General features: G+C 46.7%; 2 protein-coding genes across 4 annotated transcripts in view; both read left to right on the top strand.

Annotated features, from left to right (window-relative positions):
* The window catches only part of MIP (major intrinsic protein of lens fiber), a 14,680-nt gene extending 10,013 nt beyond the window's left edge, over positions 1-4,667 (top strand). Inside the window, exons 3-5 of the mRNA XM_082421727.1 lie at positions 428-592; positions 1,032-1,112; positions 2,859-4,667. Coding sequence (XP_082277853.1) covers positions 428-592; positions 1,032-1,112; positions 2,859-3,044 — 432 coding nt within the window. The 3' untranslated portion in view covers positions 3,045-4,667. The remainder of the gene's footprint in view (positions 1-427; positions 593-1,031; positions 1,113-2,858) is intronic.
* A 69-nt stretch (positions 4,668-4,736) lies between these two features.
* TIMELESS (timeless circadian regulator) lies at positions 4,737-27,729 on the top strand. Of its 3 annotated transcripts, XM_082421681.1 has the most exons (30): positions 4,811-4,839; positions 11,421-11,527; positions 13,119-13,281; positions 13,430-13,583; positions 13,876-13,990; positions 14,085-14,147; positions 14,433-14,534; positions 14,713-14,868; positions 15,113-15,246; positions 15,443-15,530; positions 15,807-15,983; positions 16,347-16,564; positions 17,142-17,245; positions 17,416-17,585; positions 19,445-19,579; positions 20,059-20,210; positions 21,235-21,332; positions 21,424-21,544; positions 21,651-21,852; positions 22,123-22,268; positions 22,888-22,973; positions 23,062-23,179; positions 23,269-23,351; positions 24,309-24,451; positions 24,647-24,824; positions 24,906-24,974; positions 25,098-25,216; positions 26,412-26,673; positions 26,809-26,913; positions 27,054-27,729. In XM_082421681.1, the coding sequence occupies exons 3-30, from the start codon at positions 13,185-13,187 to the stop codon at positions 27,125-27,127; spliced, it is 3,669 nt and encodes a 1,222-aa protein (XP_082277807.1). In that variant the 5' UTR covers positions 4,811-4,839; positions 11,421-11,527; positions 13,119-13,184; the 3' UTR covers positions 27,128-27,729. The 3 variants fall into 3 exon arrangements, with proteins under 3 accessions (XP_082277808.1, XP_082277807.1, XP_082277809.1); XM_082421682.1 differs by lacking the exon at positions 11,421-11,527 and having other exon boundaries at positions 4,737-4,839; XM_082421683.1 differs by lacking the exons at positions 4,811-4,839; positions 11,421-11,527 and having other exon boundaries at positions 13,142-13,281; positions 27,020-27,729.
* The last annotated feature ends 94 nt before the right edge of the window (positions 27,730-27,823 follow it).

A 27,823-nucleotide genomic window follows, 5' to 3' on the forward strand; every position in this document is an offset into this window, starting at 1 on the left:
AGAGAGAGAGAGAGAGGAGAGAGAGAGAGAGAGAGAGAGTGTGTGTGTGTGTGTGTGTGCGCGTGCTTGTGTGTGTTCAGGGTGGGGAGGATCAACAGGTGCTGTGGAGGGATAAGGAAGTCATAGAGCCCTGGACCTGAGTTCAGGTCCCAGCTTTTCTTCCAACTCCTGCAGGTTCTTGAAGAAACTTATTTTACCTTATGGGGCCTCAGTTTCCTCATCCATATTAGTGGGTGCATTTATTTCTACTATGAAGGAGTATTATTAGGAGAAATTAAGGAGCAAATACAATTACTGTGAAAGAGGTTGTATTATCCTTCCCCTCCACGGAATGGATGCCGTAAGGGGGTTCCTGCTGGGGAAGCCTTGAGTAGGTAAGGCTGTGGCAGCCCTAATGCACTGCCCCCCTTCTTCTTCCTTTGCCCAGTTGCATCCTGGGGTGAGTGTGGGCCAGGCCACCATAGTGGAGATCTTCCTGACGCTCCAGTTCGTGCTCTGCATCTTCGCCACATACGACGAGAGGCGGAATGGCCGCCTGGGCTCCGTGGCCCTGGCCGTTGGCTTCTCCCTCACCCTGGGGCACCTCTTTGGGGTAAGCAGGAGAGGGGAGCAACTTCTTGTTTAAGGATTCCCGGTCCCCCAAGCCTTTGTCGACTTTTAAGCATTCTTCCTGCCCACACCAAGGATCAAACCCGTGCCCCTGCATTGGGAGCGCGGAGTCTTAACCACTGGACTGCCAGGGAAGTCCCTATTCTCCTCTCTTGTGATGGCTTTATCTAGTCCTTCCTGACCCCAAGGTGGAAAGGCATGCATCATGGGTAGATGTGGGTTTTGCCGGGGGATCCATAGTCTGTCCCCAGATGGGGCATTAGTGACTTCACCCCACTGTGGGACTTCCATGCAGGTTGTTCTCCCCTACTTGCTGCTGGCTGGAGGCAAGGTACCAACCCTTGGGGGGCAGGTGGGTGGTGGGAGAGAAGCTGGGGTGGAGTGGGCGGGAAGTGTCTCAGTTAAAACTGTGTCTTTTGCAGATGTATTATACTGGTGCAGGCATGAACCCTGCCCGCTCCTTTGCTCCTGCCATTCTTACCAGAAACTTCACCAACCACTGGGTGAGTGAGAGGAGAAGGGCACGATCCTGAAGCCCTCCTGCATGGGTGTGGACTGCAGGTTCCCAGGTTTGGTTCCTGCTTTCCATCTGGATGTGTTGACTGCTCTACCAACATTCAGCTAAGGGGGCTGCACAGAGTTTGCATGCCTGTGTGAGCAGGATTCATTATTTTGCTAGCAAGATAGGCTCTTGCTCATATTGTTCCTTCACTAGTTAGTTAGGGATTTTTACTAAGTATTCACTGGATTCCAAACTAGGAGCTATGAGGACAGAATACTGATCAGGAAGACAGAAGCTTCTACTCTCAGAGACCAGGATATGTATGAGCACAAATGGGCTTGGGCTTCATCCCAGTTCTAGCACTTTACTAGCCTCATGTGTGACCATGACAAATAACTCAATCATTCTGCACCTCAGTTTCCTTAACTACAAGATGGGCTGTTATGAGAAATAAATGTGAAAATTATATGTGTGAAATATTTAGCACAGAATCTGATATGGAATAAGTCCTCAATAAAAACTAGCTATTTTTGTGTTGTTTGGCCATATACCAGCTAAACGTATGAAAATAATTCAAAAATTTTTTCAGAGTTGTACACCCATTTTCATGGCAGCATTATTTACGGGAACCAAAATGTGGAAGCAATCCAAGTGTCCCTCACAGATGAATGGATAAACAAAATGTAGTATATACATGCAATAAAATAGTATTCAGCCTTCAGAAAGAAGCAAATTCTATACATGCTATATACAACATGGAGGAACCTTCAGGACATTATGCTCAGTGAAATAATCCAATCAGAAAAAGACACATATTGGGGACTTCCCTGGTGGCGCAGTGGTTAAGAATCTGCCTGCCAATGCAGGGAACACAGGTTCGAGCCCTGGTCCGGGAAGATCTCACATGCCACGGAGCAACTAAGCCCATACGCCACAACTACTGAGCCTGCACTTTAGAGCCTGTGAGCCACAACTACGGAAGCCCGTGCGCCTAGAGCCCATACTCCGCAACAAGAGAAGCCACCACGATGAGAAGCCCACGCACCGCAATGAAGAATAGCCCCCGCTCTCTGCAACTAGAGAGGTCCCAGAAGTTCCGCAACTAGAGAAAGCCCACAGGCAGCAAAAGACCCAGAAGCAGCCAAAAAAAAAAGAAAAAAGAAAAGAAAAAGACACATATTATATAATTCTACCTATACAAGGTATTTAGAGTAGTCAAATTTATTGAAACAAAGCAAAATGGTAGGTAACAGGGGCTGGGGAGAGGGGGAAATGGGGAGTTGTTTAATAGGTATAGAGTTTCAGTTTTGCAAGATGAAAAAGTTCTGGAGATGGGCTGCACAACAACATGAATATACTTAACACTACTGAACTGTTACAGTTAGAAATGGTTAAGATGGCAAATTTCACGTTATGTGTATTTTACCACAGTTAAAAAGAAATTTTCAAAGCAATATGGAAACTAGTACAAACTGATAGCAAAAAATAGAATATACATGTGCTAAGAAGGTGTGGGATAAAGGTATAATTTAATGAGTCGGAAAAGAAATGGTAAGTTCTGTGGTGCAGGCAGTGCAGGAGTCTAAAGTTTTAAAATAAACAAACAAACACTGATTTCTGCTTAAATAGTGCCCAGCTGTATGTGCCAAGTGCAGGATGTCTGTTTTACAACAATGGGGTTGGAAAAAGAGCAGCCTTGCTCTTGGTCCCCTCCCCAAACCTGATTATTCCTTTCCTCTTCCTGCAGGTGTACTGGGTGGGCCCAATCATTGGAGCAGGCCTGGGCAGTCTCCTTTATGACTTTCTCCTCTGCCCCCGGCTCAAGAGTGTTTCTGAGAGACTGTCTATTCTCAAGGGTGCCAGGCCCAGTGAATCCAATGGACAACCAGAGGGCACAGGGGAACCTGTTGAACTGAAGACCCAGGCCCTGTAAAAGCTACAGCTGAATAGAGGGAATAGGAAGCTTCTGGGTTTACATGGAGGGGCTGAGCCAGCCCCTGGATGAAGAAAAAGACTGTGGGGAGGGGCATGTACTTCTTTATTTTTAAATTTATGTGTGTGTTTTATTTTTTTGCCTTTTGCCGTGTGAAATCTTTCAAGTTGCATTCACGAGCTGTTTGGTGCAAACTTCCCTTCCTCCCCATCCCACCTCTCTTCGCCGCTGTGTGTGCATGATTGTGCGTATGACTGTGAGTGAATGTGACTGTGTCTGAGTTTTGGGGCATGGCAAGAGTGGTAGGGAAGGGAAAAGAGGTGTCACCCTATACCTTCCTCTCCCAACCCAGTGTGGTAAGTACAGGGAACCAAGACCTTAAGTTTCTGGCCTTTACCCTGCTGCCAGTCAAGTGTATGGCTCTAGGTTTCTGAGGGAGCAGGGAAGCAGTTAGTTACTCCTCAGAGGAGGCAGATGGAGAGAAGTGGAGGAGATGAGGCATTCCAAGAGTTGGTAGGAGCAGCTGGGCGTGGTGGACGAAATGGAGGCATCAGCCCCAGATCAGGATGCCAAAAAGTTTTGGAGAAGTTAACCCGACAGTGTAGCCTACTTATCTCAGAAATGCTTGCCCCAGGGACTTGGGTGGGGAAGTAGCTCTGAGAAAAGTGAACAATGGGGTTTGAACTGTTCTGTAAATCCACATCAACCTATCTACAACCACTGGCTGGGTTTTGTGTGCATTCTGGCATGATGGATCTCTTTGGAGGCCCTGGGCCACTGAGCTCCCAACCTAAGCAAAAGGTGGGTGAGCCTAGACTCTAGAAAAATTAAGTAGCTTAACTGTTCTGCCTGACACACCCGCAATGTGGCCTCCAAGCAGGTGGTACTTAAGCCCAGAAGAGCTCCCTAAGGCCAAAACAGGAAACCTGATGCCTGGAGCAAATGCAGAGGTAGGGGTGGGGGACATAGGAGGGAGAGGATTTGACCCTCAGTTTTAATTTAGAGCAGCCCAAAACACTCTTCAAATGGCATCTTTCTGCTTTTATCACTAGTTCTATAGTCTTCTTTATTTTCCATTTTTGTGTGTGTCTTTTCATTTTTCTCTCATCTGTCCTTTCATCTTCAGCAAATCTAACCCTTTACATGTCCCAGAAATTGATTCCTTCCATTCAAATTTTAATAATTCACAAGATATTATTTGTTTGATCCCTATTTTCTTTTGTTGTTGGGAAAATACACTCATCTCAACAGAAGCCAGAGGAGACCCTGACCTGACGATGAATACTTATGTTGACCTCTTCCTTTTAGGAGCCTCCTGCGTATTTCGCAAGCTTTAAACCTATACCTATAGTAAGACAGACACCCCAGCCCCGCAAAAGACCACTCTTCCACGTAGCTGAACTCTCCATTTCCTCACAAATAAAGCCTAACTTTTCTAACTAACCTTGTTAAGACTTTGGAATAATCCACTTGACTAAGTGCAGGGGAAGAATGTTTGTAAATTCATCTCTAATCGGACTTAGAGCCCAACTGTCTTAAGTCAGCAGGAAATCCATTGTGCTGTGATTTGGGGCTCAATATAAGGGATCGACTCAGATAAAAGAATACTTGTACTCGCTTCCCTTTTCCTTACTTAATCACCAACTCCCCCGCCCGCTCGGGGTCACATGGACCAGCCCCGCTCTCCCCGCCCCGCTCCCCACGTAGGCGGGATCTGGTCCAGCCCAGCCGGGTGGCGGGAAATGTGGCGGCCGCTGCTGGCTCCGCGGGGATCCTGAGGACCGGCGGGGAGCGGGTGAGTGTCTGGGCGAGAGGGCTCTAAGCGGATTGCGTCCCTTCGAAGCCGCGGGGGCTCTTCTAGGAGGCGCGGAGTCCCCTTTCCCGCCACCCGGTTTAAAGACAGGGGGCGGGGCGCGCGCTTTAGGTGCGCACGCGTCCTCACCCCGCGTCCTGTGTGGGAACCGCAGCGTTTCCAACTCTCCTGGGACGTCCCGTCATTTTCCCGACGCGATTCTGCACAGATAGGTCCTCGCGCAGCGGTGCGGCTGTGATGGGAAGGGGCTTGGAACCCTTAAAGTAAAACAGAAGCTTCCCGGGCATTTACCCTTCGGAACTTTCCATCCAGTTCAGACCCGAAAAAAATAGGTGTACAGCTTGGTGGTCAGCAGGAGCTGGGATTCACTGGTCGCTTGACTTAAATCTTGAGTTTTTATAAAATGGATTTCTCATTCCCTTCCTTCCTTTCCCTCGGGTAGAAGGCTTAAGGAGGATACAGCCTCTGCTTGGGTTTGTTAGCCGGACCATCAGCCGTTAATTAAGCTCCTTCCCTTGAGTCTCTCAATTCTTGGCCCTTCGTGCTGCCACTACATAATTACCGTTATAAAAAGTAGATCTGGTCATTTCAGATTAAATTTAAAACTCCTCTTTGGCCGCCCACGGTCAAGTTTATATCTTTAGGTGGGTGTCCATGGCCTCTGGCAGTCTGACTCTGACCCTCTCAGCTGATTTTCTAAAGCTCCCTATCATTTTTTTCTATCTCATGCACTTGACTCCCAAACCTGTGGAAAGGGTGTGTCTGCATTGTGCTCTTTCACGCTTTGGTACCTGTGCTCCTGCTGTTCCCTCTACTTGAAGTTCTTGCCACTTCTCTGCCAAATGAACTTCTCTTTCAGGAGCTCAGTTGTCCCACTGAAAACCTCTATTTCCAGCCCTCCTGGGCCGAAGTAGTCACTTCTTCCTCTGTGTCCCTGAAGTATTTTACCTCCCTCTATTATCAGTGGCACTTATACAACTGAGTAAAAGGTTACTGAGCTCCTAACATGTACTGTGCCCTGTGCTCAGTACCAGGTGGACAGAGATGAATAGAACAGAGTTCCTGCCCTGACGGAACTGGAAGGAAGAACACGTGTAAATGAGTCCTCTGCAGTTACAGGGTGACAAAGAAGTCTGCCCTGGCTTCCTTACTCCTCTCAGAACTCTCTTGAGTAAGTTTATCTACTTTCACAACTTGACACACCGCCTTACATCCTGATGCCTCCAAATCTCCAGCCCCAACCTCTCCTCCCTCAACTTCGAAACTTGTCTACTTCAGCTTAGAAAGCATGTGTTGAGCACTTATGATACCTGCCGTGGCCCGGGTTCAAGCCCTGGTTGGGGAACTGACATCCCCCAAGCTGTGTGGCAGGGCCACCAAAAGAAGAAAAAGACGCAAGCCTGCGGAGCATCATCACTTAAGGAGGAGTGGAGGAGCAGCCAATATGAAGTCAAGGAAAGGTGTTTGTTTTCTTTCATTTTGGGGGGTTTTCCCACCCCCTAAGACGGAGGAGCTTTGAGCAACTCATAACATATGGGAATGGAGCCAGTATAAAGAGAAAATTGGAAACAAATGAGGAATGAGGAAGAAGCAACTGAGGGACGAGAAGTAATTGATCATTCACAAATGGAGGGCTTAGATTCATTTGAAATATGTATGTTTTTAGGCTTGGGTGGAGAGAATTGAGACAGTTCGTTTCTGATGATCTCAGTTGTTCTGAGAGGAAGGGACCTGAGACACCAGCTGAGAGGTGTGGGAAGCAGTGGAGTAAAGGGGCTTGAGGGTAACGGTGAAGGGTAGAAACAGCTGTTCCTTGGGAAGGAGAAGAGGGAGAGGGCCAGGAACACTAAGGATTTGCTGGGCCAGGCTGAGGACCTGTTCAGGTTGGAGACCACATTTGTTGTGTATCATTTTGCAGGGTTGTTTGGTTTCCTCTAGCAGATCTGACTCTAGATTTGAATCCAGGAGTCTAGAAAGCAAACGGTTGCATTGATCTGAGGTTGGGATCTTTTGCAGAGTGAATGCAGTAAAAGGAAAAAAGATTGAGACCTTACAGAGAGTGATGTGTAGTGATACACCAGTAGGATATGTGCTCCTGCTTGTGCGACCCCAGTTTGATCATTTTGTTTTTCAGCTCAGAAATCTTCAGTTAGTCCCAGGCTTATGATCTAAATCCTTGAATTGATAGACAAAGACCAAGTTTTCCCATAAAGCCGGTTCCAACCCTCTTTTCCATTGCTTTCCTGTTAAGACTCCTCTATTCATAGTGGCTCCCTCTCTGGTTTTACTCTGGCAAATTCTCTGCTTAAGTTCCCCTCCTCCTCTCAGCTGCCTGAATTCTATGCAGCCTTCAGAGGCCCAGTTCTAATCACACTTTCTCTGACAAAACCTCCTTGGCTACTTTAACCTGAAAAGAGCCCTAGTTTTTCAGAATTTTTTAAAAAATATCACTTAGAGCTATTACTGACTTTCTTTTACATTGTTTCTTCTATATTAGGTGGGTTTTATTTCTGCAACTAAATTCCTTAAATTTCTTTAGCACTGCAGCCACTGCACCTGCACAGCACTATCTTTTGCCTTGGAGGATCTTTGTAAGCACTTAGTGACTGACTATAGAGTCCAATAGATGGAGAGGAAATTAATATTTTGAGAATTCTTTGTGCTCAACATTCAGTAAATTGTTTGATATCAGAGCTTCTCAAACTTTCGTGGTGAACGACCAGGGTTTTTTTCCCCCCCAAGCTGTTGCAGACCAGTACTTTTCTTTCTTTCTTTTTTTTCTAGCTTTATTGTGATATATCACTTGAAATATAAAGTACTCTTCTAAAATAGTAGAACTAGAATAGTATTATTAGAAAAATTAAATTACTAGAGAAATAACATTAAAAAGAGACATACAGAATATAGGCATTTTTACTATTAGATTCAACAAACATCAACTGCGTCAAATTGCTATAAGATGTTCTAAATGCTTATGCTTTGTTTTTGTCCATATCTTGATGCAGACTGCTAACAGTTTGTGGACCAGCGTCCATTGGTCCACAAATGACACTGATTTCCATGATCTCATCTGAACCACCCCCTACTTATTTTTCTCAGTGTACTGATAAGGAAACTGAGGTTTAGGTTAAGCCACATGCTCAAGATCACCAACTTAGTACTGGACAGAACTGGAATTCAAATGCCAAGCGTCATTCTGTTCATACTAGTGAATCTCAAAGCTGGTTCTTAGAGCAGGGTTGGTTTGGGACAGAGTTTTTTGCTTGGTTTTATTTTGTTTTCAAGAAATGTGTTAATTTTCTATTTTGAATTGCAAGCGTATTTAATATTTTATCCTTTATTTTCCTTTGGTTCTTGCATTTTGAGGCCTGCATTTGAGATGATTATTGCTTCATCTCAACTGCTTAGTACTTAGTTGAGTGAGAAAAGTAAGTAACATCCCTTTTAAATGTCCAGATCTGCTTTGTCTAAGGTGTTTGACAGAGTTTCTCATCTGTCTATGATAAAATGTGAAAATACAACATAATGAGTTTTTTCATAAAATTAAATGTATTAAAGGACTGTACTTTATTCTGGGATTTTTGTCCTTCTTAGGTTTTTGTGGGGGTTTTTTGGTGTTTAAATACTGAAAACAATGTGTAGTAATTGGGTGTTTTTTATAACAGCTGTATTGAGATATAATTCACATACCATAAAATTCACCCTTTTAAAATGTACAATTCACAGAGATGTGCAACTGTTACTGCTATCTAATGTTAGAACATTTTTATCACCCTCAAAAGAAACCACATACGTCCCTACTAGCAGTCACTCCCCATTGCCTCCTCTCCCCAGTCCCTGGCAACCACTAATCTACTTTCTGTCTCTCTGGATTTGCCTATTCTGGGTATTTCATATAAGTGGACTCTTACAATATGTTACCTTTTGTGTCTGGCTTCTTTCATGGAATGTAATGTTTTCAAATTTCATCTATATTGTAGCGTGTATCAGTACTTCATTCCTTTTTATTGTCAAATAATATTCCATTGTGTAGATATACCACTTTTTGTTTATCCATTCATCAATTGATGGACATTGGGGTTTTCCACATTTTGGCTATTATAAATAATGCTGCTGTGAACATTGGTGTGCAGGTTTTTGTGTGGACGTGCATTTCATTTCTCTCAGATATATACCTAGGAGTGGAATTGCTAGGTGCTATGGTAACTCTGTTTAACATTTTGAGGAACTGCCAAACCAACTTCCACAGCAGCTGCACCATTTTACAGTCCTACCAGCAATATAGGAGGTTTGTGTGTCTGTATTTTTTTTTAATTGTCCTTAAGTTACAAAATTTAGAGTCTACCACCTTAGGTTAGTCTCCCTAAATTGAAAAAAAATTAAAGACCCATCCATGAAATCCAGAAGTTGGGGAACAACTATATTACCCCAGTCAGTATTTTAAAACAAAGCAAACAGAACAAAACAAAAAACTCAAAAAAACCCTATCTAGAAGGTCATCAATTAAAAAAATGATGAGAACTAACTGCTGATTGTTGAATAAAGTTGTAGACCACCTTTGCATCTTTTTTTTCCCCCCGCCTTTGCATCTTGATTTTCCTTCAGCATCAAAGTCTTGTATATGTTAAAGCAGTTCCCAATTATAGGATCATTTGGCGAGCGTTTCCTAAATACTGTGCCTGTGCCCCTTCTCCCCAGCCCCTGGAGTTTCTGAATATTTGGACAGGGCCTAAGCAGGTATCCTAAGGTGGTTTTAAAGTACAGCCTGGCTTGAGAATGACTGTTTAGGTAGTTGAGACATTGAGGGTATAATGTTAATGCTTTTACTTGCATGTTTTGTTAATTCTAAGGTAAACCTTTTTTCAGAAAAAAAAAAAAGAATTTCTTTTTTCTATTGGTTCTCTGGTAAGCCAGAATGGCTGGTTTTCCTGTTTTGCCTTTGTTCTGGGTGGAAGAGGTGGCATGGGGAGAATTATTTTCAAAGTAGAAAACTCAGGAAGGAGAATAAAGTACTCCAATTGGAACAAAGAGAAATTAAAAGCTTGTATATATCTCTTCTGTCCCGTTATCCTGAAGCAGCACTTGTGGTTTCTCCTTTTCCCTCTTTGTAGGAGGAAAGAATTTGGTGGAGGTAACTATAGTGAGCCCACGCTCACTATGACTTTTGTGAGCCCTGTGCTTAGTCATTAGCTGGGGGACTGCCCAGGAAGAGTAGGGCTGAGGTGGGTCCTGGAGGTGCTGTCAGCTAACTGCATTCTTTGCAGCTGAATGGAAAGTTCTTTCTTGACAAATCTGAGCAGGCACTTCCATGGCTGCCACAGTATCCTTTCCCTTACTTCTCAGATAAGGAAGCTAAGACTGACTTGATGAGGAATAAATGGGCAGGTAGGCAGTGAAGCCAGGACTCTGACCCCACCTTCTGACCGTTGTACTGTTCTTTCTATTACACCAAGTTGCATTTAACAGTTTCTACTGAATGTCTGTCTTATGAAAGAAATTCACTGCATTCAGAAATGCATAAAACAACATTTAGTAGAGGAGAAAAGATGTATTCTAAGTTATTATAACGTAAAGAAGTAGTTCAGTGACGGAGGAGGAAGTCCATTTAGAGTGATATGTGCCGTCAGATCCTGTCCTGCTGTAGGCTATCAGGGAGAGCTTCGTGGAGGAGTGGCATTTGAGCTGGATCTTGAAGATCAGATAGGCTTAGAACTTTTGGAGTTAAGGGAGGTGGACCTTCCAGAAGGAGGGAGCAAGGTTTGGAGAGCGTGAGGGGTCTCTATGTCTTGGAATATGTATGTTTATGTTCCTGGGTTGGGGGGCTAGATAGCCAGACGAGGCACCTAAGGCATGGATCTAAGAAGTGGTGGGTTGGATGGGTAAGTGTGAAGTAGATATAAGACAGATAATCAGGTTATAAGTGGTCTCGGAGAGGAAGATGAGGCCACACAGACTAGGTGAGTAGCTTCTAGATAACTGCATGAAAAGAGAGTGAACTGTAAGTTTTCTGTCCCTGGCTGATTTTTTAATAGTATGTTTCTACCAGTGAGGGCTGGAACTCCTGTTTAGAGCTCTTTTATTCCAGTTCTAATGAATAGGCCCAAGACTGCCAGCTTGCCTCACGTAAACCCAACTTGCCTGGGAGCTTTATCATAGTCATCTGACCCATTTCTTCCTCTACTTTGCTTTTTGCTCTCTGGTTTTGTCAGAACTGCAGGGGATTAGAACCTGAAGTCTTAGCTCTCTTACATAACCTCTTCCCCTCTCACATCTGCAAGGATGCTCCTTCCCTATCTCCTTTCCTCTCCAGCTTTTATTTAGGTAGCCAGGTAACAGCAGTTACCACCTCTGTTATTTTTGCCTTTCAGGTAAAACGATGTGTTGAAAGCAGAGGTTTGAGTACTCTGCTGGGGCCAGTTTTACAAATATTGAATATTATTGAATATTAGAATTGGTCTGCTCTGTGTGTGTGTGTGTGTGTGTGTGTGTGTGTGTGTATGTGTGTATACACCAGTGGTCTGTCTGGAAAAGCTAGATGTATTTTTTTTTTTTTTTTTTTTAAGCTAGATCCATCTTGGAGGAGAGTCACAGATCTCACACACTGCACCTACCTCACTGGAGCCCAGGTCTTAGGGTCTGCAAGTCCCATGAGAAAGGACAGCAAAGGCAGGTATCCCTTCAGTTTTCCTGGTCATTCTGTGTTTTACTGGCTCACTGTTGTTGGGCTGAGCGGTCAGAAAGGAGATTAGCACTGGGTAGGGGAAGGGAAGGCAGCAGCCTAGAGAAGTAGCCCAGTTACATAAATGCATGGAGATAACATCAGGCATTAAACCTTGGTCCTTTGGACATGGCCCATTTCTTATTTCCTGTGGGGGAACAGGGGTAGAGTTGGGCTAGGGGTACGTATGGAACAGGGAAACGTGTTTTTAGAGGAAGCTGCTGCGTGCTGAGAGTGTGGCTGAATGTGACAAGGGGACGCATAGTGCATGTAGTGTGTGTGTGTGTGTGTGTGTGTGTGTGTGTGTGAGCCGAGTGTCAGGTGCTGAAACATCCAGGATCTGTGCCTATTTGCTTATCTGATGAGGGTTTAGGGATCTTAATAAAAGGGGGTGTGCTTCAGAAAAGGAAGATGGTTCTTCTGTGGAGAGGGACAAGGAATTTAACTAGTTCCTATTTACTTCTTTTCCTCACCCATTCTGTTAGGTACTGGCCTCTACTAAGATCACCAAAATTTAAGAGTAACTTGGGGGAGGAGAGTGAGGGAACTTTCTTTACACATTCCCAGGGCCTCAGAAGCCTCAGGGCTCCTGGGATATATCAGATCCTCAGTGGGATCACTGTACAGTCAGAGCTGGGTTTTCTCAGTTCTTGTGGTACAGAAGAGCTCTAACTGTGTGGGTGGAAGGTGGAGGGGGACCGGGTCCAGCAATTTTTTTATTTTTGGCCGTGCTGCGCAGCTTGTGGGATTAGTTCCCCGACCAGGGATTGAACCTGGGGCCTTAGCAGTGAAAGCGCTGAGTCCTAACCACTGGACCGCCAGGGAACTCCCCCGGCAATTTTAAGGCAGAGGGAAGCTCATTCTCCCATCTTCTCACAAGGCTGCAGAGCTTTCTCAGGGTGAAATTCTCAGAGTTGATGCCCTTTGCTAACCAGCCTTTCTTTCTGCTAGGTTATCTAGACTCAAACATACTGTTTCTACAGTTTCAGACCCGATTTAGAGGATGGGATGGCTTAATTCTTAGTCTCGGAGCCTCCTGGGTAGAAGTCTTAACTTAAAGCTTTCCCTGGGACTGGGAACAGCACTTCCGGTGCTGACAAAAGTGAAGCATTTGAGGACCTTGATCAGAATACTCAGAGCATTAGGGCCCTGCCTGCTCCCCCCTCCCTTTTATGGGGAGGACCCTACATTTGTTTTGTTTTGGGTTTTTTTTATAGATTTATTTATTTATTTGTTTATTTTTATTTTTGGTTGCATTGGGTCTTTGTTGCTGCGCGCAGGCTTTCTCTAGTTGCGGCGGGCAGGGGCTACTCTTTATTGTGGTGCATGGGCTTCTCATTGCGGTGGCTTCTCTTGTTGAGGAGCATGGGCTGTAGAGCACAGGCTCAGTAGTTGTGGTGCACAGGCTTAGTTGCTCCGCAGCATGTGGAATCTTTCCAGAACAGGGCACGAACCCATGTGCCCTGAATTGGCAGGCGGATTCTTAACCACCGAGCCACCAGGGAAGTCCCCCTACATTTGTTATCTTTCCTTGTCTCTATAGGCCTCGTCATTTCTAGCTCCCTTGGCTCCACCTGCCTTTCTTCTCTAACGGCTGGTCCACTGATGTATGGACTTGAACATGATGAATTGTGAACTTCTAGCCACATGCAGTGCTCTTGGGTACTTGGAGGGAGACACTTACCACAAGGAGCCAGATTGCTTAGGTGAGTCGCTTTTTGAGGTAACAGGTTAAAAAAAAAAACGCTTGAGTCTAGGTCTTTTGAATTTCTCAAGCCCTGGGTATGAAGAGCACATGGGCCTGGGTAGAGCTTCTGCCAGGGTTCCATGTAAGTGTTTATTCTGTCCCTGAAGAGAGTGTGAAGGATTTGATCCGCTACTTGAGGCATGAGGATGAGACGCGAGATGTACGGCAGCAGCTGGGGGCAGCGCAAATCCTGCAGAGCGACCTCCTACCCATCCTTACCCAGCACCGCCAGGACCAGTCTCTGTTTCATGCTGTTATCAGGTTGATTCCCCAGCTTTTTTTTTTTTTTTTTTAATTGAAGTATAGTTGACTTACAATGCTATGTTAATTTCTGCTGTACAGCAAAGTGATTCAGTTATACATATATATACATTCTTTTTTATGTTTTTTCCATTACGATTTATCACAGGATATTGAATATAGTTCCCTGTGCTATACAGCAGGACCTCGTTGTTGATCCCCCAGCTTTTTAACATATACTGTGTGCCAGCCTTTGGTATTTGTGCCTGGTGAGGAAACTGAACAGCTTCTCCCTCCTTCATGGTCTCCCCAGGCTGATGGTGAACTTGACACAACCAGCCTTGCTCTGTTTTGGCAGCGTGCCCAAGGAGCCCAGCTTCCGGCACCACTTTCTGCAGGTGCTAGCATACTTGCAGGCCTACAAAGAGGTGAGGTTTTCCTCCAGAATCCCGGGGCAGAGTTTGGGGGCGGTGGGAAAGGAGAGGGTGGGGGCTACTTAAGGTCCACCCCCCTGTTTCATAGGCCTTTGCCAGTGAGAAGGCTTTTGGAGTCCTCAGTGAAACGTTGTATGAGCTGCTGCAGCTGGTGAGTCTCCACCTCACAAGATCCCAGGGGACAGTTAGCGCCCTGCTCCTCCCCTGGGCAGAACCCCAGGTGGGGCGTCAGAACATGCGGGGTTTGGAGATACCGTCCCAGTCCTTGGGGGTACAAGTCCAATCCGCTGTCTCTGCTGCCTCGGGACTGCTCGAACTCTTCCTGTTCTTTCTTTTTAATCCTGATTCTTCTCTGTGCCTCTCTCGCCCCGTCAGGGTAGATGCCTCCCGCCTTCCACAGGGGGTCTTGTCCTCTAACTCTCCTTCTTCTGACCAGGGCTGGGAGGAACGGCAGGAGGAAGACAGCTTGCTGATTGAGCGGATCCTGCTGCTGGTCAGAAATGTTCTCCATGTCCCAGCCGACCTTGATCAGGAGAAGGTGATCTTGGCTGGTCTGAGTTCTTGTGCTTGATTAGGTTGGGCTGCCCCTTTTTCGCTGTTCTGTCCTCTGACGAAACTCGGGGAGGGACCTTCGTCAAGGAATGAGTTGGAAAACCTCAAGGCAGGGCAGTAGAACTGACTGATCTCCCCTTTTCCCCTCACCGCTTACCGCTCAGAGGATCGATGATGACGCCAGTGTCCACGACCGGCTTCTCTGGGCGATTCACCTCAGTGGCCTGGACGACCTGCTCCTCTTCCTGGCCAGCGCAACTGCGGAGCATCAGTGGAGCCTCCATGTGCTGGAGATCATCTCCCTTATGTTTCGTGACCAGGTGAGACACTCACCTGTTGCCTCAATCCCTTCCCTCATGTCCGTTTCTGCTGTGCGGCCGGAATTGCTCTTGTATCATGACTGAAATACCTGGGGAAGGCAGGTGCCAGGTGGAATAGCCATGTCTTAAGTACAGGGTCCCATCAACAGTCCTATTTTGTTCACTCTTTCTGTCCCCACTAGGAGTGAACTCAGAATAGGGAATGACTGTCCTTCTGACTCTTCCCTCCTTGTTCTAAATCTAGAACCCTGAGCAGCTGGCAGGAGTAGGGCAGGGACGCTTAGCTCAGGAGCGGAGGACAGCTGTGGCAGAACTGGAGGTGTTGCGCCAGCGAGAGATGGCAGAAAAGAAGACTCGAGCCCTGCAACGAGGCAACAGGTGAGTGGTGGAGAGCCGCTCTACCCATGTTCCCGTTCCTGCACTGCGGAATGCTAGGGCTTGGGCCAAAGGCTAAGGCAGTGGTGACCAGAGAGCACTTTGCAGTTACAACATACTCTGATGTGCTGCTGAAAGAGAATGGGGATGGAGCTTCCAGAGAATTGAGGAATCACCCTGGACTTTTTTTTCTCTGCAGGCATTCTCGATTTGGGGGCTCCTACATTGTCCAGGGCTTGAAATCCATTGGGGAGAGGGACCTCATCTTTCACAAAGGTCTCCACAATGTGAGTATTCTCCCATCAGGGGTGGGAACATTGTGGACTGGGGGGCCTTTATCTCTCTGGAGGTAAATCTTCTCTGTTCTTGGGCTTAGAAAGTTGGAGACCTAGGAGAAATAGAGCTTTTGGCATTGTCTTTACCTGCATATTCACTTAGTACCAGAGGGAGAGCACCTTCTACAAGTTTCTTCTGAGAAAACTGTAGTACCAAGGATGTGTAAAGAGCTGCCGGGGAGGGAGGTGGTTAGGAGTAATTCTAATTCCCTCAACCTACATCCCCAGCTCCAAAACTACACTTCAGATTTGGGAAAGCAGCCCCGACGGGTACCTAAACGTCGCCAGGCTGCCCGGGAGCTGTCCGTTCAGCGCCGCTCTGCCCTCAACGTGAGACTCTTTCTCAGAGACTTCTGCTCTGAGTTCCTGGAGAACTGTTACAACCGGCTCATGGGCTCGGTGAAGGTGAGAGCCTAGGAAAGTTGGAGTAGAGAGGTTATTGGGGCAGCGGTGGGTAAGAAGGGCAAGCTGGAGAGGAACCCATGGAAAGCTGACCATGGAGAGTGGACTAGTAGGTGAGACGGATGTAGGGTGCGCCTGAGACATGGTGATGAAGTCAGGAGGGAGGGGCTTATTGATACGACAAAAAAAGCTGTAGAGATTGCCGCAGAGGAAGGGGAAGGGAATGTGGGGAGAATGAGAGAAGGATGGAAATTTGGGTCCTAGAATATTGTTACAGTGGTGTCCAGGGTCCACCTGGTCATCATAGGACAGGAGGAAGTTGGAAGCCCTGAGGTCATGAAGTGGTCTGTTTTTCCTGGACATCAGGACCACCTGCTTCGGGAGAAGGCTCAGCAGCACGATGAGACCTACTACATGTGGGCTTTGGCTTTCTTTATGGCCTTCAACCGAGCTGCCTCCTTCCGGCCAGGCCTGGTTTCTGAGACCCTCAGTGTCCGCACCTTCCACTTCATTGAGCAGAACCTCACCAAGTATTATGAGATGATGCTGACCGACCGCAAGGAAGCCACCTCCTGGGCACGCCGGTGAGCAGGAGGAGAATTGGGGTCAGAGTGGACATCTTGGCCTGGCTGGGAATCTGAATGCCTGAATTCTGGATGGTACTTTCTGTCCTGTTTCAGGCTTCAGGTGGTCAGCTGGGGAGCAAGGACTGGCTGGGTCATTCCGGTTTTTTTGGAAGTTTTTTTTTTCTTTTTTTTTTTTTTTAATTTATTTTTTATTTATTTATTTTTGGCTGTGTTGGGTCTTCGTTTCTGTGCGAGGGCTTTCTCTAGTTGCGGCAAGTGGGGGCCACTCTTCATCGCGGTGCGCGGGCCTCTCATCGCGGCCTTGTTGCGGAGCACAGGCTCCAGACGCGCAGGCTCAGTAATTGTGGCTCATGGGCCTAGTTGCTCCCCGGCATGTGGGATCTTCCCAGACCAGGGCTCGAACCCGTGTCCCCTGCATTGGCAGGCAGATTCTCAACCACTGCACCACCAGGGAAGCCCCGGTCATTCCGTTTTTGATGGAACTATTTTGGCGGGTGAGGGTGCAAAGGGTGATACTGTTTCCATGAACCAAGGTCCTAAGCTGTCCTCCATTTTACCTCTTTCCCTCTCACAGGATGCACCTGGCTCTGAAGGCCTATCAGGAGCTGCTGGCCACAGTGAATGAGATGAATGTGTCCTCAGACGAGGCTGTGAGGGAGAGCAGCCGCATCATCCAGAGTGAGGCCTGGCTTGGTCTCTGATCCCGCCTTCCCTGCCTCGGTCTCTGATCCCGCCTTCCCTGCCTCTTGATCAGAAACTCACTCTTCCCAGACCCAGCTTCACCCGTCTCTCCTTTCCCCAAGCTTTCCAGATCAGTCCTTCCATTCCTTTCTCTTCCCTGTTTCTAGACAACATTTTCTATGTGATGGAGTACCGAGAGCTCTTCCTGGCACTCTTTCGGAAGTTTGATGAGAGATGCCAGCCCCGCTCTTTCCTTCGTGACCTGGTGGAAACCACCCACCTCTTCCTCAAGATGTTGGAGCGGTTCTGTCGGAGCCGTGGGAACCTGATGGTGCAGGTACTGGGCAGCCCAGGATGTAGAAAGAGCTGGGGGGAAAGGGTGGGGGACAGAAAGGACAGGGGCCTCTTTCTCCTCACATTTTCTGTAGCTTAAGCTGGTCTGTTAGAACTACTCTGAACTAAGGGCAAGAGTTTTGTTGGTGTTGCCAATGTGGTTCTGCCTTGTGAGTCTCCTCTCATTAGGTTGATCCCTGATCTACCATAAGTATCTTAATTCATTCAGGAAACATTTATTAAACGCCTGCTCTGTGCTAAGCACATAGACTCTGGGGGTTCATAATTTTATTTTATTTACTTATTTTTTTGTAAGATTTTTTTTTTTGATGTGGACCATTTTTAAAGTCTTTATTGAATTTGTTACAATATTGCTTCTGTTTTATGTCTGTTGGGGTTTTTTTTTTTTTTGGCCACGTGGCATGTGGGATCTTAGCTCCCCGACTTGGGATGGAACCCACACCCCCTGCATTGGAAGGCGAAGTCTCAACCACTGGACTGCCAGGGAAGTCCCAGGGGGTTAATAATTTTAGAATTTAGTAATTATGCTGTGCTATTTCCTGGTTATACTTCAGAAGCACTGTAATGAGATAGAAAGGGCCTTACATTAAAAGTCAGAGGTCTGGGGACTTCCCTGGTGGTCCAGTGGTTAAGCCTCTGAACTTTCACTGCAGGGGTCCAGGTTTGATCCCTAGTCAGGGAACTAAGATCTCACATGCCGCATGGTGCGGCCAAAAAAAAAAAAAAAAAAAAAAAAAAGTCAGAGGTCTGGGATATCATCCCGTATTAGTTACTGTTAGAATAACTTAAGCTGCTTGTGTGAGTCCTGGTTTTTAAAGTTGGTTGTAACATCTACCCATGAGCCTGAAATGATACAATAAATGAAAAGTCTGGGACAAGAAGAAAACCTCAAGGAATTTCTATCCTGGAGACACAAGGACTCTGCTTTGTAAAAATTTTCCTATAATTCTGTTTGCTATAGGTTAAAACTCGGTCAGAACTGGACTTGAAAGGGGCTGTAGTACCAATGAGACTTTTCTAAAAGGTCTGTTTACACTCGGAGCTCTGTTGTATTAGCAGTACTAACAGGTGCTATCATTTATCGAGCGTTTACTATGTCTCAGACGTTGTGCTAAGGTTTCCCTATAATCCTCACAATAGCACTAGGACACATGCGCAGAGTGGTTAAGCAACTTGTCCAAGGTCTTGCTGGTATATGGCTAGCGTCAATACTTAAATCCTGGTCTGCTGGAATCCAAACTCATGCTCCTGACCTTTAGTGTGTTTGTAAGTTCCTTGAATAAAGCATGAACCTCATTAAGGGCCTCACAGGCCCTCCTATTTGCCCACAGCGAAGACTGGTTCACAGCCATGACTTGGGGGAGCGGGGTCGGGGTATTGACTCTCATTCTCCTGCTTTTCAGGAGAAAAAATTGTAGTTTACATTTGCAGAGCGCTTTGCATTTTATAAAGCCTTTTCATATAGAATTTTTTATCCTCAGAGCAAATTTGCTCATTCTCTAGGCTTGTGTTTAAGGTATCACTGCCGCAAGAAATGAGTCACGTGCTGTTCCTGGGTTTTGCTATGGCGTTTTATGCTCAGCCATGTTCTAGGTCTTATCCAGGCTGTAGTGTCATTTACCTGTCTACTTACCTGTCTCCCCCACTAGGCCACAAGCGCCTCAAGGGCAAGGAAATGTGCTCTTCACTGCTGCTTCCCCATTGCCATTGAGTAGCACACAGTGGTCACTCTGTGAATGTCTAATTAATTCAGACATCTAATTATTTAGTTAATAGAGGACGTTGATGGGGAAAAGGCCTCCCTAGCTCTCGTGCCATCCTAACACAGTTCCTTCTCTGTAGAACAAACGGAAGAAGAGAAAGAAGAAAAAGAAGGTCCTAGATCAGTCCGTAGCTTCTGGTAATGTCCCCTACAGCCCAGAGGAAATGGAGTCTGTGTGGCCCTCCCTGGCCGAGCAGCTACAGTGCTGTGCCCAGGTAAGTAGTTGCAGAAACTCTCTCTTTCTTTTTTTTTTTTTTTAATACATTTATTTATTTATTTTTGGCTGCGTTAGGTCTCCATGGCTGCGCGCAGGCTTTCTCTGGTTGCAGCAAGCGGCGGCTACTCTTCATTGCTGTGCATGGGCTTCTCATTGCGGTGGCTTCTCTTATTGTAGAGCACGGGCTCTAGGTGCATGGGCTTCATTAGTTGTGGCGCACGGGCTCAGTAGTTGTGGCTCGTGGGCTTTAGAGTGCAGGCTCAGTAGTTGTGGCGCACGGGGTTAGTTGCTCCGTGGCATGTGGGATCTTCCCGGACCAGGGCTCGAAGCCGTGTCTCTTGCATTGGCAGGTGAATTCTTAACCACTGCGTCACCAGGGAAGTCCTACTCTCTGTTTCTTGAGGGTAGTGCTCTGGGCAGGCTCTCTGGGTCTCCCCCACCCCAACTGTTACCAAAGCTTTAATAATCCCTCTCTAGGATCCTGAGCTCAGTTTGGACTCCATGGTTCCCTTTGATGCGGCCTCAGAGGTGCCCGTGGAAGAACAGCGGGCAGAAGCCATGGTGCGGATCCAAGACTGTCTCCTGGCTGGCCAGGCCCCACAGGCCCTGACCCTTCTTAGGTCTGCCCGGTAAGAGTCCCGCCTACCCATCCTTCCACATCCAGCCCCTGGGCTTTTGGGGGCAGGGAGTGGCTTTCACTGTGGCACAGGGTTCTCAGTCTTCAAGAGAGAAGTCCCCTCAGAAGCGCTGGGGCTCTGTACAGGGTACTGAGTCCTGGGGAGTTTTGGTTGATTTATTGGGAGGTTTATTATTTGTTTTTGTTTCATTTTTGAGAAATACTAGCACAGTTAGTTGGGGAAAAAAAAATAAAGTTAATTCTATGAGCCAAAGATAGCCATCATTAACATTTTGATGAGTTATCTTCCAGAGTTTTTCCCTCTGTGTTACATATAGACATATCATATACACCTTCTTTTACAAGATAGAAATATTGCAATACTGATTTATAGTATTTTTTTCACTTCTCAATATATTGTGAGCATCATTTCTTTTTTTTTTTTTTTCAAATATTTATTTATTTATTCTGGCTGCACCGGGTCTTAGGTGAGGCACGTGGGATCTTTGCTGCGGCATGCGGGATCTTTAGGTTGCAGCATGCAGACTCTTAGTTGCGGCATGTGAACTCTTAGTTGCAGGAGGCATGCGGGCTCTAGTTCCCCAACCAGGTATTGAACCCAGGCCCCCTGCATTGGGAGCGTGGAGCCTTAGCCACTGGACCACCAGGGAAGTCCCGTGAGCATCATTTCTCATCAGATATATTTCTGCAATTATTAATGGCTTTAAAACACCATTGTGAGAGCAGCGAAAAATAAATAGATAAATAAATAAATAAATTTATAAAAACAAAAAACACCATTGTGTGAATATGTACATTTGTTCAACATTTGTTCAAATGCCACGCATTTAGATTATTTGCCTTTTCTTCCTATATGATTTTCTTTGCAGTGTGGCTTATGAGGGAGAATTTCCCTAGAGTCTTTGTTTCATCTTTGAAATAACAGTCTGCATCCTCTTTCCAGCTGGAAAATAAAATAAGTCTAAATTCCTTCTCCCACTTCAAATTATAACTGAGATGTTCCCTCTGTGCTCCAGGGAGGTGTGGCCAGAAGGAGATGTGTTTGGCTCTCAGAACATTTCCCCAGAGGAGGAGATTCAGCTGCTGAAGCAAATCTTCTGGGCCCCGCTTCCCCGTGAGTCTCCATTTCCTTCTCATCTCTCTCCTTCCAGCTCTTCTCTAGCGCCAGCGTCACAGACACCCAGTAATCCTCAGTCTTTCTATAGGGCAGCAGGGGCCAGAGGAACAAGGGGCAGAGGAAGAAGATGAAGAAGAGGAGGAGGAGGAAGAGTTGCATGTGGTCGAGGTGTTGGAGAAAGAATTTAACTTTCTGGACTACCTGAAACGGTGCGGGCCGGGAGGACGGAATTGGTGTCAGGGTGGAGACCGTGGGGCTGTGAGGACGACCACACGTCCTCACGCTGACATCCTCTCGCTCCCTGTCTTGGTGCAGCTTTGCAAACTCAACTGTCATCCAAGCCTACGTGCTGCTGCTGCGGAGCTACAAGCAAAATAGCGCCCACACCAACCACTGTGTTGTCAAGATGCTGCACCGGCTGGCCTATGATCTCAAAATGGAAGCCCTGCTTTTCCAGCTTTCCCTCTTCTGCCTCTTCAATCGTCTGCTTAGCGACCCTGCTGCTGGGGCCTACAAAGTAAGGAGATACAAAAGAATGAGGTTCTAGAAGTGTAGGGGAGTCCTGGGGTAAAAGGATAGGGGATAAAGTGCCCTGAGCTGTGTCAAGGCTGAGCGATGAGAGAACGGTGAGGAAGTAGACAGGCAGGTTGAGGGAGCTGCAAGGGGAAGGATAGAAGAGGCTGAGCGAGGAGGGGGCAGCTGGGAACAGGCCTAGAAAAAATACCTAAAGGCCCATGTTTATGTACATTTAGGCCACAGGCCTCACAGCAGTCTCCCTCTCCCACAGGAGCTAGTGACTTTTGCCAAATACATCCTGGGCAAGTTCTTTGCATTGGCCGCGGTCAACCAAAAAGCCTTTGTGGAGCTGCTGTTCTGGAAGAACACAGCTGTGGTTCGAGAGATGACTGAGGGCTATGGCTCCCTGGATGGCGGGTGAGCTTGAGGATGGGGAAGGCTTGGCGGTGGGGAAGGGGTGACACAGTCACAGAGTGTCAGAGCTGGAAGAGCTTGCAGATCAGTTGGTGTAACCTTTCTTTCCCTTTCGTAGGTGAGAAAACAAGCCCCGAAGGTGAAATGCTTTACCTGAGGTCACCTGAGAGAGGAACTGGGATTGAGCCTAAGTCTCCTGTCTACTCTAGTTTCCTTCTTCACCAGCGTTCGGGGGGGACAGTCAGAGTGGGGTGGCCCCCCAGAGAGAGTCTATATGTGCCTTATCCCAAGATGTGCTGGGAAGCCATAAGGATGCATAGAAATATTTGTCCTCTTTCCCTGAGTATCTCAGCTCCTCTCCTTTCACTCTTCTCTCTCTTTCCCATAATACTCTCAGCCCCTGCAGTGTCAGGTTCCATGGGCCCAACCTGGAAAATCTTAGTTTGACTTTTGGGTTCTTAAGTGGAAGGAGAGTAAGAGGAAGGAAGCACACCTTAGGCCTCTGCTAGCTGGCTCCTTTGCGGTACCTGCATTGCCCTTATTCTTTTTAGAAGAGAAGACCTTTGGTCTCCTCTTTTTGAGCCAACAATCTACATGCTCCCCTTCTCCTTTCCCCATTTAGATCTTCTAGTCACAGACGCCCTGTGTGGAGCCCAGAGGAGGAGGCCCAGCTTCAGGAACTGTACCTTGCCCATAAGGATGTGGAAGGTATGAGGCCTTGAGGTCTGAAGAGCATGAGGAGGGCAGCCTGAGCTCCAGGACCCCTCTTCACTGCCTCACTCCTCCTCCACCTCAGGTCAGGACGTGGTGGACACCATCTTGGCACACCTGAAAACTGCTCCTCGGACACGCAAGCAGGTCATCCACCATCTGGTACAGCTGGGACTGGCTGACAGTGTCAAGGACTTCCAGAGGTAGAGGCACATGCTCTGGAGGGAATTGAGATGGGGAATCCACTCTTCACTCCCTGAGCTCCCCCTTCCACTGACACCCCCCTGAACAGGAAAGGAACCCAGATTGTACTGTGGACGGAAGATCAGGAGCTGGAGCTGCAGCGGCTTTTTGAGGAGTTCCAGGACTCTGATGGTAAGTGAGTTGGAAGCTCAGGGAACCTCTGAAATGAGAGCCAAGCTCTCAATTTCTTTTCCTGCTGCTTCCTGTTCCCAAGGAAGGCTTATCCTCTCCATCCTGTCCACTTGCTCTGTTTGTGGTGTCGTTTTTGTTTTTTTTGTTTTTAAATGTATATTTTTTTTCTTTTTTATTATATAAGTTACAGGTATACAATATAGTGATTCACTATAGTCACTAATTTTTAAAGGTTATACTCCATTTATCGTTGTTCTAAAATATTGGCTATATTCCCCGTATTGTACAATGTATCCTTGTAGCTTATTTTATACCTAATAGTTTGCACCTCTTAATCCCCTACCCTTATCTTTCCCCTCCCCCTTCCCTCTCCCCACTGGTAACCACTAGTTTGTTCTCTATATCTGTGAGTCTGCTTCTTTTTTGTTATATTCATTCATTTGTTTTATTTTTTAGATTCCACATATAAGTGATGTATAATATTTCTCTTTCTCTGTCTTATTTCACTTAGCATAATGCCCTCCAACTCCATCCATATTGCTGCAAATGGCAAAAATTCATTCTTTTTTATGGCTGAGTAGTATTCCTTTGTGTGTGTGTGTGTGGGTGTGGGTGTGTGTGTGTGTGTGTACCACATCTTCTTTATCCATTCATCTGTTGATGGACACTTAGGTTGCTTTTATACCTTGGCGATTGTAAATAATGCTGCTATGAACATTGGGGTGCATGTATCTTTTCAAGTTAGTGTTTTTGTTTATTTTTTTGGATATATACCCAGGAGTGGAATTGCTGGGTCATATAGTAATTCTATTTTTAGTTTTTTGAGAGACCCCCATACTGTTTTTTGTGGTGTCATTTTTGAGTGAATTGAGCTAGCCTCTTTCCAAAGACCTCTGTTTCCTTTACTAATCCCTTTCCCCTGTTGCTCTTGGGCATTCACACTTTCTTTCTCTATAGATGTGCTGGGTAATATCATGAAGAACATCACAGCCAAACGCTCACGGGCCCGAATAGTGGATAAACTGCTGGCTCTGGGGCTGGTGGCTGAGCGGCGGGAGCTGTACAAGAAACGCCGGAAGAAGTTGGCGCCCTCAAGCTTGGTAACAGTCTTACCCTGGCTCTGCCAGCTGGACCTGCCCCCCCTGAAGTGCTCCTTAGAAGTAGCCCACCCAGATTCTTCCTGTCTCAGGCTCTTCTGAGTAGATCCCCCCAGTGGGGTGGCCAGGAACCAGAGGACTCCACTCAGTTCTTCGTCTTGTCTCCTTTTGTTCATTACCCACCCCAATGAATTTTAGCCTAATGAAGAGGAGTCCTTGAACGATTTTTGCCAGGAAGATCTAGAAGAAGAGGAAAACCTGCCAGAGGAAGAGAGTGAAGAGGATGAAGAGAAAGAGGAGGGCTCAGAAGCAGAACAAGCCCACGGTGGCTCCATCCTTTCAACTCAAAACCTTGGGCAAAACCTGCATCAGGAAGGTGAGGGCCCAGTTGGGAGAGATGTCTCAGGTGGTGGGGTTGGTTGTATGGGCCAGTTATAAGTTTTCCACCTTCCCTTAGGCTTTTCTGCTCCCCTCCTGTGGCTCCAGAACTGCCTCATTCGAGCAGCGGAAGATCGGGAGGAGGTTGGTGAGTGGATAAATGACGGTTTCAGGAGGACTGGGGTCTGGAGGCTGCTGGAGATCTGGTCGTGGGATGGAGGGCCAGTTCTTTCTTCACATCTTCACCATGTGACCATTGACCCTGTCCTAGGCTGCTCTCAGGCAGTTCCACTGGTGCCACTGACAGAAGAAAATGAGGAAGCAATGGAAAATGAACAGTTTCAGCAGCTGTTGCAAAAGCTAAGGGTTCGGCCTCCTGCCTCTGGGCAGGTAAATACACCAGTTACAGCATCAGCCAAGTGTGTTGGTGCTACTTTAAGATACATCCCCTCCTCCTCATTTCCTGTCACCTCTGACTGTGACTCCTGCAGCAGCTGTCCTGCTAATCTCTCCAATCTTCCCTTCTCCTAAGTCCATCTTCCACACTGCCCCCGAGTTATCTTTCTAAAATACAGTTTTGATTATATCACTCCCCTGATCAGAGCACTTGATGGTTCCCCACTGTTTGCAGGACAAAGTCCACAGCCTCCCAGTGGTGTCTCTGGCCTTGGCCAGCCATTGCAGCCTCACAGCCACGTCACCACACACCTACCTGACACTACAGTCATCCGGGGCTGCTTTCCATCCTCCAAACAGTAGGCTTTTTCATACCCCCAAACAGTTGATCATTCCAGTCCCCCTACTGGAAGGCTCCAACCTCATACACAAGGTGGCAGATCACCCATCTTCCTGATGAACACTCCACCCAACCTTGAAGAGTTAGTTCAGTTGTCACTTCCTCAGAGAAGCAGTCTCTATCCCTCCTTCAACCCCCCCACCCCAACACCAAAATTCACAGATATTCAGGTCTCTTATATAAAATGGCATAGTATTTGCGTATAACCTATGCACATCGTCTCTAGATTAATTGTAATACCTAATACAATGTAAATGCTATGTAAATAGTTGACAATGTGCAGCAAATCCAAGTTTTGCTTTTTGGAACTTTCTGGAATTTTTCATTTTTTTTCCCCAATGTTTTTGATCTGCAGTTGGTTGAATCCATGTATGTGAAACCCTCGGACACGGAGGGGCAACTGTAATCATTTTGGTGGCTGTGATTTGTTCATTCCCTTAATATAGCCCCAATCCTGTGGTGTTACAGTAGATTGGTTCTTTCTCCCATTAGATTGTGAGTTCCTTGAGAGCAAGGATCATATCTGACTCACCTTTAGATCCCCAGGATCCATTCATTTACTTATGTAATTAACAACTGTATTTACTGGGAACCTCCTGGTGTATCAGGCACTGTGTTAGACATTGGGCACATACTAGATAAATAAGCAATAAGTAGAGTTCACAACCCTTGTGGAGCTTCACCAATGTAGGCTCATATTTATTCAATGAATAATATCAAAATCTGGTGCACTAGAGGCTGGCTGCTCCTTTCCCACTACTCTCATTTTCGACTTCTTTGCCCCTGTAGGAAACCTTCTGGCGAATTCCAGCCAAGCTGAGTCCCACCCAGCTCCGGAGGATGGCAGCTTCTTTGAGCCAACCAGAGGAGGAGGAAAAGCTTCAGCCAGGATTAGAACCTAAGGTCCCCGGAGAGCAAGGCCCTGAGGAGGAGCACCAACAGGAAGAGGCGCACCAACAGGAGGAGGAGCGCCAAAAGGAGCATCGAGCACATGCCCCAAGGGCCCTCCTGTCAGCCGGGAAAAAGAAAGCAGGCCTGGTGTCCCCAGAGGGTAATACCAGGACCACTTATCTATTGAGTACTATTGAGTACTTACGCAGCCACCGTGTGATCAAGAGGGCTGATAGGGTATTTGAGACTATGAGGACCTAGTTCCCTAATTTTATGCCTCTCATGGTCGTTTCAGAGGAAGGGACTGATGGTGGGAAAGAGCAGCTGAAAGTGGCACCCAAGAAGCGACAGCTGCTGGACAGCGATGAGGAAAAGGAGGAAGATGAGGGCGGGAGCAAAGGTAAAGGGGTCTGGTCGGGATCTGCCTTTTCTTCTAACCTCTAGCACTCTTCCCTCCAGTCCTGAAGGTAAATGCTACCATCCTCCTTCCCCCTTAACAAATTTAGATATCCTGTCTTCTCACCCCTGTCATTCCCATAGCACCAGAGTTGGGAGCTCCAGGAATCCGGAAGAAGAAGCGGTTTCAGATTGAGGATGACGATGAGAGCGACTGAAGAGCCAGATGCCTAGGGGCAGAGATAGACCCATTTTTTAAGTGGTGAATTTAAATCTGAGTTTGGAGGGGCATACAGGACCTGGAAACTCCTCTTACTGGACAGAAGCTGTGGAGCCCTGGGCTTCTGCATGGATTTAGGGTCCAGGAAATCCAGGCAACAGTGTTGGCCTCCTGTTCAGTCACTTCTTGCTTCTCCCACTTTTATCAGTGTGCCCCAGTAGCTCTCTGGAGACTTATTCCTCTTCTTCTTTGGTTAATAGCACACCCTGGCAAAGGAGAGGAGTGAGTGAAATATAGAAGGCACCTTAGACCCCTCTTACTGGTCTGTTCCTTTTGCCTTTCTGCTGGAGGTGGGTCACAGCACTAGATGGGGAGTTTTGTGACATGATGAGTGGGGATGTTGCACCATTTTTAAAAAGGCATTAGACACGCCCATCCTCATTTTCTTTCCTATGATCACCCCCTGAACACCAGATTGAGCCCAGTTCCTAATGTTGAAATAGGGTTGGGATGCAGTACTCGTCAGATGATGAACGTGTTTGGTTGGTGTTTGGCATTGAATTAAACATGTAAAATTAAAAGTTGCCAATGTTGATCTGACTTGCCAATCTGTCTAAATACCTCAACCCTCCACCTGCTATGTTCGTGTAAGAACTTTTAACTATTAGGGTTAAAAGAGATTATCAGCCTTCCC

This window comes from Balaenoptera physalus, assembly GCF_965194825.1.
Source record: "Balaenoptera physalus genome assembly, chromosome: 13".
NCBI lineage: Eukaryota > Metazoa > Chordata > Mammalia > Artiodactyla > Balaenopteridae > Balaenoptera > Balaenoptera physalus.